The 13,587-nt window shown below is 30.6% G+C and overlaps 1 protein-coding gene across 1 annotated transcript; it reads right to left on the reverse strand.

Moving 5' to 3' along the window:
• Positions 1 to 12,140: 12,140 nt before the first annotated feature.
• On the reverse strand, positions 12,141 to 13,004 carry LOC127810678 (kirola-like). The gene is made up of 2 exons (XM_052350270.1): positions 12,738 to 13,004; positions 12,141 to 12,615 (listed from the first exon to the last, which is right to left on the reverse strand). The coding sequence occupies exons 1-2, from the start codon at positions 12,922 to 12,924 to the stop codon at positions 12,350 to 12,352; spliced, it is 453 nt and encodes a 150-aa protein (XP_052206230.1). The 5' UTR covers positions 12,925 to 13,004; the 3' UTR covers positions 12,141 to 12,349.
• Between the last annotated feature and the right edge of the window lie 583 nt (positions 13,005 to 13,587).

A 13,587-nucleotide genomic window follows, 5' to 3' on the forward strand; every position in this document is an offset into this window, starting at 1 on the left:
AAAGTCATTAATTAAAAATAATAATTAACATGTAAAATCATCCTTAAACATCATCTTATAATTGACTTTTAGATATAACGCTAACAAGAAGTTAAATTTTCACTTAATAGTGGATTAACTTTGTTCGTTTCTTCTGACCTAATGGCACTGTCATGAATAAACAAATTGTCACGCTGCCCAAAGTTATATCGGGCAGGTAAGATCATTTGGTTGAGAACAACTGTTCCCAACTCAGATCTTTCATTCATATCTGTAGCTGTCAATCGTGTGAAGAGAGTGAAATTGATTGATTTAAACAATTTTAGTAAAACATATTATTAAAACAATATAGCAGTAATTATTTGATTAATCATGTTTATCATTTTTATTGTACAGTTCACATTGAATTAATGTTAAGTAATTAAGCATTAATGTATACAAGAATGAGCAAATATAGTCCAAATGAAAATGCTATGGTTAATGCATAATTATATATTAAAAAGAAATTAATAAATAACACCATAAATAAAGAGATTAGATCTAAACCCATTAAAAATAAGTTAAGTGGGTCACTACTAAGATAGTTTAAATGTAAACAATTGTGAGACAGTAGATGAAATAAAAAAAAAAACTAACATAACTAATAAAAGGACAAGCCATTATATATACAGGATTTAGGCTTCCTCTTCTAATTATTATACTTAGAAAAAAAAGAAAAAAATTAAAAAACTTGATCTAAAGAACTTTTAAACGTCACACACACATATATAATAGTCTATATATTAGTCATATATAATAGTCTATATATTAGTCATGGACACGAATAATTAAAAACCTAACACCCATAGAACCTCTATTAAAGTGACAAAAACCCTAGCTTGAGGTTATTGTCGTAATTATTATTTTTTGTTTAGTGTTTGTAATAATTTTATTAATGTGTCATATAGTTATATACTATTACATATTGTGAACTCCGTTTGAAAATCACTTCATTTGTATCGAAGTTAGAAAAATGCATGTAATCTCTCACAATACAAGTCAAGTGATTGAATTATGATAATTTAAAATTCGTATCAATAGATCGTGAATTCGATTTCTTACTTTGCATAATAAGATAAAATTTTTATTTATAATTTATTTTTTTTATCAAAATTAAAATCACAAATAAGGGGATACCAAATAATAATCTCAAGAAAGATGCCTGCAAACAGTTTTTAAATGCACATGATCCTCGCCTAAAGATTATTTTACCCGTCCGGTGACACAGCAAATTGCGACCACTCATTAAAGTCGTCTGAATTAGTATCATTTAATAATAATAGTGATGATAAGATATTAAATGGTTGATGGCTGTTGGCATTAGTTGGAGAATGGGCCTACAAATTGAATAATGTTATTAATATTTTTTGGATTAATCATAATATATGTAAAATAATAAAAAAAAATTATTTAAGACCATAAGGTAAAATGACAAGACACATGACTAAAATACTCCTCACCTAAGATAGTGAGGAGTATTTTTTATCATTTTACATAAGAAATATTTTATGTAAAATATTATGAGGTGAAACAATGAGACGCGAAAAATATTTTTATTATTTTATATATATTGTGTAGTTTAAGAAATATTAATAATTTTTTTTTTATGTAATTATTTATTTTTTATTATTTTAATTATATTTTTAAATTAATTTAATTTATATATATTTATATATAAAAAAATAAAATAAAATAATAAAATACTTATCACTATCACGTTTTATTTACTTCAAAATAGATAGATTAAATTAAATTAAAAATATATATTTAAAAATATAATTAAAATAATAAAAAATTAAATTATTAAATGAAAAAAATATTAAAATATAAAATTTAAATTAATTTAAAAATACAAATTTCATAGCAAAAAATTTGAATCATATAAAAAATAAAAATACATAAATAAAAAAAATAGAATTGGCTTAACATGGTGCAAGGAAATGAGAAGTGAACTTATTATTACTACGGATAGGTATAAGCATTGAAATGCGTATTGCGATAGTCACTGTCCATTAATTATCGCTTTCGTCAGGAGTAGGTCCGCAATGGCTCCCGCTGTGAGAGAAGCCATACTTGCAGACTACCGAATCAAACGCAACCCAACAAAATTCTGCTACAACATTATCGCAAATGTTATTTAGAGCCTAAATTTTAAAGCTTAAAATCACACATAATATAATATATTTACATATAAAATTATTTTAAATATTAAAATTAAGTCTATAAATAGTAATTTTGTAAAAATCATTAAAATATTTTTTATTATTACAAAAATAATGATTATATACATTGCTCCCACTTCAAGACAAGCCATACTTGCCAACTACCTACTCAAATGCTGCCCAACAAAATTCTTCTACAACATTATGGCAAATGTTATTTAGAGCCTAAATTTTAAAGCTTAAAATCACACCTAATATAATTGATGTGGCACGAACTAAAATTACAAGAATATCCTTATGCGTTAATAGTCTCTCTCGTCACGTGAATTGTCCGAGAGATTGAAACGTGGCAAGTCAACAATCTGGTGCGGGGATCAAAAAATTCGGACCAGACTGCGAGACTCGTTCCAACTTGACCGGGGTCCTCTGGGGTCATGCCCGCTTATCTCGAGTACCCCATAACAGATCCGCCTATAAAAAACAAAGGTCCTCATCAAGTATGACTAAGCTTTTCAGCTATTATATTTCTACTACTCATTTACTCTACTAATTTGAGCGTCGGAGTCTACCCGAAGGATCTTAGTCTCGTCACTCCGTTGTTTTACAGGTTCTATCCCCAAGGTTCGACATCGCTAAGTCTAAGGTTCTATTTTCAAGATCCAGTTACAGGGGTGGCACGTGGTTGGTCGATCACAAAAACCATCATCAATAATATATTTACACATAAAATTATTTTAAATATTAAAATTAAGTCTATAAATAGTATTTTTGTAAAAATTATTAAAATATTTTTTATTATTACAAAGATAATGATTATATACATTGCTCCCACTTCAAGACCGGCCATACTTGCCAACTACCTACTCAAATGCTGCCCAACAAAATTCTTCTACAACATTATGGCAAATGTTATTTAGAGCCTAAATTTTAAAGCTTAAAATCACACCTAATATAATTGATGTGGCACGAACTAAAATTACAAGAATATCTTTATGCGTTAATAGTCTCTCTCGTCACGTGAATTGTCCGAGAGATCGAAACATGGCAAGTCAACAATCTGGTGCGGGGATCAAAAAATTTGGACCAGACTGCGAGACTCGTTCCAACTTGACCGGGGTCCTCTGGGGTCATGCCCGCTTATCTCGAGTACCCCATAACAGATCCGCCTATAAAAAACAAAGGTCCTCATCAAGTATGACTAAGCTTTTCAGCTATTATATTTCAACTACTCATTTACTCTACTAATTTGAGCGTCGGAGTCTACCCGGAGGATCTTAGTCTCGTCACTCCGTTGTTTTACAGGTTCTATCCCCAAGGTTCGACATCGCTAAGTCTAAGGTTCTATTTTCGAGATCCAGTTACAGAGGTGGTGTAATACCCCGAGAGCCCAGAGAGGTTAGTATATATCGAGGATAGTGTAAGAAAGGAAACAACACCAGTTGGATACCTTTTGGGCTGAATGTTGGCAAAGAACTCCCAAGTTAAGCGTGCTTGACCTGGGGTAATCCAGGGATGGGTGACCCCCCTGGGAAGTTCATGTAGGCCCATCAGGGTAAGTTGTTCCAGTCCTTCCTATCGCTCGAGCGGGATGTTACAGGTGGTATCAGAGCCGACCCTTGGCGAAAGCGGTCCGATGAGGGCGGGGAGTGGCGCCGGGCTTGAGGGCCTGTACAAGGAGCGGCTTCTGGCAGGCTTCTAGGATGGCAGCCCCCAAGGGGAGAAGGTCTGGGACCAGTTGTAAGGTCGCATGACGAGGACGTCATGTGCTTAAGGGGGGAAGAATGTAATACCCCGAGAGCCCAGAGAGGTTAGTATATATCGAGGATAGTGTAAGAAAGGAAATAACACCAGCTGGATACCTTTTGGGCTGAATGTTGGCAAAGAACTCCCAAGTTAAGCGTGCTTGACCTGGGGTAATCCAGGGATGGGTGACCCCCCTGGGAAGTTCATGTAGGCCCATCAGGGTAAGTTGTTCCAGTCCTTCCTATCGCTCGAACGGGATGTTACAGGTGGCACGTGGTTGGTCGATCACAAAAACCATCATCAATAATATATTTACACATAAAATTATTTTAAATATTAAAATTAAGTCTATAAATAGTATTTTTGTAAAAATTATTAAAATATTTTTTATTATTACAAAGATAATGATTATATACATTGCTCCCACTTCAAGACAGGCCATACTCGCGAACTACCTAGTCAAATGCAACCTAACAAAATTCTTCTACAACATTATGAACAAATGTTATTTAGACAGTCAACTTTAACGTTTAAAATTACACATAATATAATATATTAATATATAAAATTATTTTGAATATCAAAATTTAGTCTTTAAATAGTATCTTTGTAAAAATTATTAAAATATTTTGTATTATTACAAGGATAATGATTTTACATATTTGGAACCAGTTAACTCGAGCATTAACTTAGAGACAATTTCATTATAATAATTATATAATTTTGATTTCAATAAATTATAGTATATACTCTCATATCCAGAAAATTCGGTTAAATATTTTTTTAATAAATCTATGCAATTTTATAAAATTTTAGAGATATCTCGTTTAATCTAAATTTAACTTTAGGTATAATTTCATATAATTTTTTAATAAAGTCCATTCATATAATTTTTGAAAAATTAGGGATATTCTTGTATTTACACAAAATCTAGGAGTGCCGAATTTACCTAATTTACCCTTTAGGTTTTTATTTGACTTTATTTGCAATTTTAAAAATAAAAATAAAAAATGGTTTGATTAAGTCTATCATGCTATTTTTCTTAATACAATTTTATTATACATAATAGAGTAAATTACTAAAAAGAAAATCTAACTTTTACTTTGTTTTCAATTTTAAACTAAATTTTTAATTTTTTTCATCCGACTTATTGTATAATTTCAACTATAAACTTGTGGTTATTATTATTAATAATAATTATTGAAATGACAAATCATATTAAATAATTTAATAAATGAGGTGACGCAATCAACTAATCATCTGACGTAACTTATCTTATGAACAATTAGAGATAAAATGTAGTGGCAGTAGATAATTATCCACCGTTGAAATTAATTAAATAGAAAATTGAAAACATTATAACTAAGAGTAGGTATTCTTTTGATTAATTTTTTAATTTTATATATATGACGTGTCGGATGGGATTTTGACTTGTTAACCATTGCAAGATAAATAATTCATCTCTTTAAAGCTAGCAGTATTAACATGAATTGACAGGAGTGGCAAGAAAATCGTGTGGGAACGACGGGAAGCAAAGTGGGCCACTGCGGTTTGTTCGGCTCGAAATATCTTCTTAAAAAAATACTTATTTTTTTATTTTTTGTGTTTATCTCTAAGAAAATAACAAAGTCAAAGGCAATTATTTTTCGATGAATAAAAAGCGAATAGGTACAACACAAAGGAAATTTAGGAAGTAACTTCTGAAGTCATGTAAAAATTTAGGATTGAAAATAAATTAAGATGAAACTATCAAATATATAAATGAATATAAAAAATTTATGTGAAAAATTTAAATTAAGAAAAATTATAGTTAAAAAGAACAAAATATTACTATGATGATATTATTACTATAATACTGATATTGCTGCTATCATAATTTTAGTATATTAGGTATCTATTTATAAATCTATTACTTATCTATGGATGTATATGAAAACAAATAATTAAATTGAATAAATCTATATTCTAATTTGAAGATGAGCCATGAAGAAGATAAATTTTGATGAGGCATAAAAATAAATATTCAATTGTAGATATATCTTAATTACAATCAAATTTGAATTTCAAATCGTAGTTATATATCACAAACTTTACCTTGACACAAAATTTAATTATGAAATTATTCATAATTTTATCTCCTAGTAAAATCACGGAGAACTAATTTTCATGATGAATAATAACTAAATCCACACAATACTTAAACTTTATAATAGGCAAGGACTTGGTTAACATATCTGTAGGGTTATCATAAGTGTTGATTTTTCTCACAATAACATTACCACAAGTAATAATATTTTGAATAAAATGATATCTCACATCAATGTGCTTAGTTCTCTAGATGTCAATGTGCTTAATTCTCTAGCGAAACATTTAATCTTTAGTATGGAAAAATGACACTTTGACTACCACAATGAATTGAATTGTTTTGAAGATTCTCGTTGATTTCACCAATCAACCCTTTCACCAAATGACTGTTTCAATAGCCTTAGTAATTGTCATATATTCAACTTTAGTAGTAAACTTGACAATAATAGATTATAAGGTAGCTTTCCAACTGATAGCACAATTACAAATGGTGAAAACATACCCAATAAGTAATCTTCTTTCATCAATATCTCTTTCAAAATTATAATTAACAAAACATATGACTCAATCTCTAGTCTTTCTAAATTGTAAACATGCATTAGCAGTACCACACAAATATCACAAAAAATCATTGGATTGCCTTTCAAAGTTCTTTACTGAGGTTAACCATGCACTTATTAACCACGCTCACTACATGAGCTAGATCTAGGCATGTACATACTATAGCATACCTGAGACACCCCACTGCACTAGAGTGTGAAATCCTCAACGTTTTGTCAATTTCAATATTTGATTGTGAAGACAAACTAGATGAAAGCTTAAAATATGTAGCCAATGGAGTATTTATAGATTTAGTCTTTTACATATTGAATTTAATTAGAACTTTCTCAATATATTCTTTTTTATTTAGATAAAATTTACATGTCTCCTCATTTCTTAAAATTTGCATTCTAAGTATTTTCTTTATTATTTCCAAATCTTTCATCTCAAATTATTTGTTGACCTAAGATTTCAATTTTCTTATCTATCTTTATCATTCAATGCTACTAGCATGTTGTTTTGCTTTTGATAATGAAAAACTTTTTTGAAATTTGAAAATGATTAATGAGATTAATTTGTAAAATATCTAAAATATTTTTGATAAAATTGTTGTTAGCCTTTATATATTCTACTAATGCCAAAAGATAAAAATCCTAAATGTTCTTTCAATATAAAATCCTTTGTGGGGAAATAATTTATCTTGGAAAACAAAATTATGATATCAAAGAAAAGTTATTTTGGAATCAAATGAATTGTTGTATGAAATGTATCAAAATTATTTTACTTTTGATATTATTTTGATGATGAAAAGCTTCATGATTACTTATTGATAAAAATCATCATGTTGAATATCTTTGATGAAAAATTCTTTCATAATGAAAATCTTCATTTTTTATAATGAAAAATATTTTCATGTTATTTTCATTTTCAAAATGAAAATAAAGTATATATTCTTGAAAATGGAAAATCTATTTATTGTCTAAGAATGTTGTTTAAATCATTTTGTCAAATAATATAAACTCCTTAGTGGTAATCTCTTGAAAAATATCTTTTTGCCACTCAATATATATTAATCAAATAAATGAGTATATGAGATTTGTTAAAAATTTATTTTAACATTTGTTTTAACATCTTTTTAAAATTCAAGGCAAAATTGTTGAACATTTCAAGTCCATATGTTGACCATTTTGTGTTTCAATTGCCTGAGCTATTAAAAAGAGTAAAAACTATTGACTTTCTTAAGGAAACAATTGATCGTTTCTGGCCTTTGGCCAAAGACAGTCGACAATTCTTGAGACCTGTTGATAGAGAAATTTCATGCTCTATTTTTTTTACTTAATTTCAAATTTTATCGACATTGACTGTATAATATCGACTTTCTCTTAAAACTATCAACTTGTTGCTTCAAACTGTCAACCGTTTGTCAAATAAGTTAACCATTTTTATAAAAAAAAGTCAATCATTTGCCCAAACCAATTGTGTGCTCCAAATTCCCCCCAAAAAAATTGTCGACTGATTTAGTAAAACTATCAAGCATTTTCTTCACCGATATGTTTTAATGACTAGTCTGTGTAGGCTCTAATTGTCTCTAACGACTCTTAACGGCTAGTCTTCTTTAATGCTCGGGAGAAAGCTATAATTATATGTAGTAGAGAGGCTAATGAATGAACATGAAGTGATAAGAGTTTACAATTATATTAATTCTTCTCATTAGTGTTTATGCTTTCATTTTTCTCTCAAAAGGCTATAGATACTATTTATATTATTTTGTTTTAGTCTTTGCATCTTCATTTGAGAAACATTGTAACTGAGAGTTTATACCTCTCGGATCATCTCATTATAATTGTTTTTGTACATTGTCTAGCAATATTGCTTCAATGCCTAGGTGGTGCAAATAGGAGATTGTATACTACTTAGCTGATTGTTAGAGGGCTACTTGAGTTCAAGTAAGAGATTTTAATAAATTTAAAAATTCGTAGTGATGAATTAAGATAGTGGAGCCACTATAAATCATTTGTACTATTGATTTTATTCTTAGTTTAGATTTTTCAAGTTTTGCAAATATTGTTTCATATTTACTGTTTTATTGCACTAAAACCTCTTTTCAAGTAAAAAATTTATAAATCTTAATTTAAGTTTTAAAACACCCAATTCACCCTCTCTCTTGGGTGTGAGGTGCCATTGTTTACACAAAGTTAACAATTATTTTGTCTCTTCTATGCAAATCTTGTCATTCTTGACCATCCTTTTAGAATTCAATCTAAGGTTAAGGAAGTTGATATTGAGTTTGATGCTTCTATTTTCCATGAGATTTTTGGCATTCCTGCAAACAATTTCTAAATCCAAATTCTTGAATCCCAATCGTGGTCACTAAAAATTTTGAACCTATCATGACTGTTAGAGTGCTTACTCACAATCCCAATTTTCATGAGTATATGCCTTCAAGAAAAGATTTTGACATACTCATTTGCTTGTTACATTTTACCACCTGTCATTGTTTTTTTTCCGAAAAATGGGTCTTTTGATCATGTCTCCTACTATGAGTTTGAAATTGTGTGTGCATTGTGAATCATTTTCCCATTGACATGCCTTATGTCATGGTGCATCATATGGACATTTTTTATCCCAAAATAGCAACTCCTCCTTCGTATGGTATGATTCTCACTAGGATTTTTCGACACTTCGATGTTCTTTTGGACAATGAAACTTACGTTCCCCTCAAGCCTATTGACTGAATCTGCATAGGGACTCTGCACTTCAAGAAATGTATAAAGCTGCAAGGAGTTTGGCAAAAATCTTCGAGGCCTAAAATGTTATTCCGACCCATGATGACTCTACAGATGAAGAGGCCGGGTATACCCAAGCTATCTCTATGCCACCCACTCCTATCCACAACCCTCCTACATCAACTGCCATTAGCCTCGAGCTTGGTGAGCCATCTTATTCTGCTAGTCTAGGACCTTCTATGAAAGATCTTCTTGAAGCAATTTAGATTTTGGAGGTTGCAAACCGTGGGAACTTTTATGACACGAGTGCACGGATGACTCGGATGGAGTGTCGCATGGCACATATTGAGGACAAGCTCACTATGATTGATGCATGTTTTTTACTTATATTATTCACATGCCATAACTCATGTATGTTTTTGACTTATGTATTCACATGTCTTAACTGATGTATGTTTTTGACTTATCCATCAATCAATTGCCTTAACATCTCAAAATTTTTATACTGTATAGATTCAGGGGGAGTTTCATTTCTCTAAGGCATAACCATAGGGGGAGTTAATTAAAAAGGTTCTATTTAAAGAGAAAAAAAAACATGAAATTTTTATCATCATCACAAAGGGGAAGATTATTAAACTCAAGGGTAGGATAATATGATTTTGATGATAACAAAAATAATTTTATTGAAATAAAAGTAAAAATAAAGAATTTCAATCAACTTAATAATGTGAAGAAATGAAAGTCATGTCTAAGTATCTTAAGTTGACTGATGGTTAAGTTTAAATCAACTTAAGTAAGGCAATAAGTTGGTATCAGATTTTGCATAAGATCAGTTGACTTAAGATGCATTTAAGTTAACCAGAATCTTACCCTTTGATCTTAGGTTGATCGATTCTCAACCAAGTTGTGCATAATATTTCTGGACAACTTAAGTTGATTGAAGTTTCCACTTCAGTCGATTGAAGTTCAACAAATATTTCAGATAGACTTAGTTTATTAAAATTTTTACTGCATAGTCAAAAATAAAATTAAATAGATGTTATTCTCATATCTTCTAATTTAAAATCATAATTTGATAAGTTTATCGTTATTATTTCAAAACTTCATAAAAAAAGAAAAATCATTTTTGAAGAGAAAAGCTAGTTTGACTTTAGTCCCCTTTGCATATTTTGTTGATTTATCTAATCTTTTTGTGAACTTCCTGTCTCAAAAAAAGCTTATGTTTAATTCTGATCACATACGGTCTCCTTTTATCTTTTCCCAACTTTATTTGATTTGTCTCAAGAAATCGTTCTGATCCATATATTTTTTCTTGTAAAAAATATATTCCTGTAATCAAAGATACCTACAGATGTTAGAATGAATCAAGTGGCAGTTTGGGAAAGCTTGAAGATTTTCTTGAATTTCAAAATTACTATAGCCCTTCTTTATAATTGTTGATTAATGTGATTCAAAATGCATTAAATGTTTTATCATTTATATTTTTATGTACAATCTGATTGCATTTCTTTTATATGAAATTTGGTTACATTTAACTTTCATTTAAATTGAATTTTTAATGCGTATATAATCTGTTGTTATATCATGTGGGTCAAGTTTCATTTGGGCCAAGATGTGTTATGGGCCAAGCCCATAATCTTGTGGTCTATGCGTGTTGCGCTTGTTGGCTCGACCCATTCCAGTCTCGCTGCTGCTACTATAAAAGGGCTATGATCCTGTCCTAATCGATAGATTGCTTTTCTCGCTCATTTCTAAAACCCTAAATCAGCGCTTGAAGCGAGACACTTTTCTAGTGAATCCTTCTCTCAATCGATTGATTTTTTGATTTTATTTTAAGATCACTCGGTAAGGTAAAAGATATTGTGTAATCTCTATTGTTGTTTAATCGCCTGAGGCATGAGAGATTGGTAAAACTAATAGAACAGATACTTGACTTGATCTTGAGACAGGTTGGACAGAACTCGCACTTGTTATTGTATTTTATATTATGTTTCAATCTGTTTTGCAATACGTTTTATTCTTATTGTGATCTTGTAATCCGATTGTAATCTTGAGATATTTAGTGGATTGACTAGAGACAAAGCCTTTTCCATGAGTAGGATCTTTTCGAATCCGAACATGTGTGTCTTGTGTTCTTGATTTCTTAATAGTTCTGTTTTATCTTTCATATTTTACGCTTGATCTTGTGTTTGGCCGAGATATAGGTTGGGTAATAAAATCAACAATAACATATAGTTTTTTGAAGAAAAATATATATAGGGTAAGTATAGCGCCTTAAAAAAAGTGAACTGATTGAAAGAACATTCAAACTAGAGTGAGACAGTTCAATAATTTGAAGTGTGTTAGGCTGGTGGAATTCTCATAATTGCTTATTTGTTTGATTTTTCTCTATTGGTAAGTTATGCTTTTACTCACACAACGTTATGTTTTTACTCACTTGTTGTGTGAGGGTTTGTATTTGCTAGTAGTGTAGTAGTGGTTCCTGATTAGGCAAGAGATTGTATATTAGTTCTACATCTAATAAAAAACTAGTGATATATTTTACCTAATGAAACTCAAGTATAGTCTTGAGAGAAAGTACTAGACTCTTATAGCCAAATCTCTAAAAACATTCTAGCTAGTATTATTTGTGGTTGCTTGCTATTATTACTACTCTTATTCCAACTACAATCGCTAAATATCAAGATCACAATTTAAGAATTTTTAATAATAGTTAAAGTTTTAAATTTAAAAAAAAACCCAATTCACCTTCTTTTTGTCTATTTTTTTGGACAACATATTCAATAGGTTAGATTTAAAGTTCAAAAAAATGATAGGATTTTCATAAAAGTTTAGAGAAAAAAAACATAGGTTTGGCCCGTGAAAGTATATGAAAAGATCACATTATGTATATCATATAACATGTTACACATCACATCCAGCAAACGTTACATATTTGATCACAACATTTTTAAGTACTCTCACCACACAGGTACCCTCCAAAGGTACAAATTATTCTTATCCTTAATTATTGATCACATAGAAGTACACTAGTTCCAAGCACGACAGCTTCGTAAGCTTTGCTTGATCCATCCATTACTTGGAATGATGGGCATCAATGTCTTTGACAACATCGGTCAAGTAGTCCAGAAGGCTGACCGGATCTTCAACATCAGGACCCAGCTTCTCGTAGTCAAATGCCCATGTCGCCCAGTTCTTGCCCCCTTTCGTTTCCTCATGAAGCAGGATTATGAAGGTCTTGTACAGCTGCAACAGATCTCCTTCTATGATCCTGAATACGATCGTCTTCTTCTCCCCATCAAATACTTCTATCACTTGCTTCGCAGTCTTCTCTTTCCCATCTGTGTATCAATATCACAAAAGAAACAGCACATCTGAGAACACAGCCACAGTCGTAATGTGCACTTGAAACATTAAAAAAATTGAAAATGTTTGTGTTGTACATGTCATCATACATACATACCATGGGTGTAGTTCCAGCAGATGATAGAGCCATTTTTGCCCCATTCACCTTGAATCAAGGAACAGCCTTGGACTTTGGCAGGAGTGATGCCAGAGACATGGTGGGGTTTAGATTTGAAGATCTCATGCAACAAATCACCGCCAGATTTAAGCTCTATTTGCCGTTCCATCTTGCCGGTTAGACCCATTTTTTCCCAGAAAAAGCTACTCACAAATCCAGAAGCTATTAGCAAATGATAGTGGAGACTACAACTGTGAGGAAATGTTTTGGCCCTAAGCCCTTTATATAGTAGAGTTTCTTGCAAAGAAAAACTATTCAAACGTTAAGAGGCCAAAAATCACATGGGTGAAATATTTAATCGTATCAAACTAGTATATTTTGTTTATAATTTAATTTCTTTTACTGTATATACAGAAGCTTGGATATCACCTCGATTAAAAAAAAAAAAAATAAGAGATTTATATAAAGATGAGATGATTAATTTTAGTAGACATATAGTGTGGTATTGATAAAAGACACACATTATATATATGTATATACGTGTGTATAGGATGACAGGGTCCTATGGTTTATCTAAATATTTACGTCTTTGTTCCGTATCTTCTCTCATTGCCAGATCAATCAAGATGCTGCATCGTCCATCTCGGAAGGATGGACGCTAATATCATTAAATTCGGCACACCCTACCAAGCTACCTACTAACCTACCAACCACCTCCGATATTTAAAATAGAAAAAAAAAATATTCATGTCTTATCGAACAGAGTGTGGGACACCTGAGATGAACGATTTTACTTTTTGGACCAATATATAAAATATTATTTAAATACTTAATTTTAATATTTATATTA

The sequence above is a fragment of the Diospyros lotus genome, chromosome 9 (genome assembly GCF_014633365.1).
Source record: "Diospyros lotus cultivar Yz01 chromosome 9, ASM1463336v1, whole genome shotgun sequence".
NCBI classification, from domain to species: domain Eukaryota; kingdom Viridiplantae; phylum Streptophyta; class Magnoliopsida; order Ericales; family Ebenaceae; genus Diospyros; species Diospyros lotus.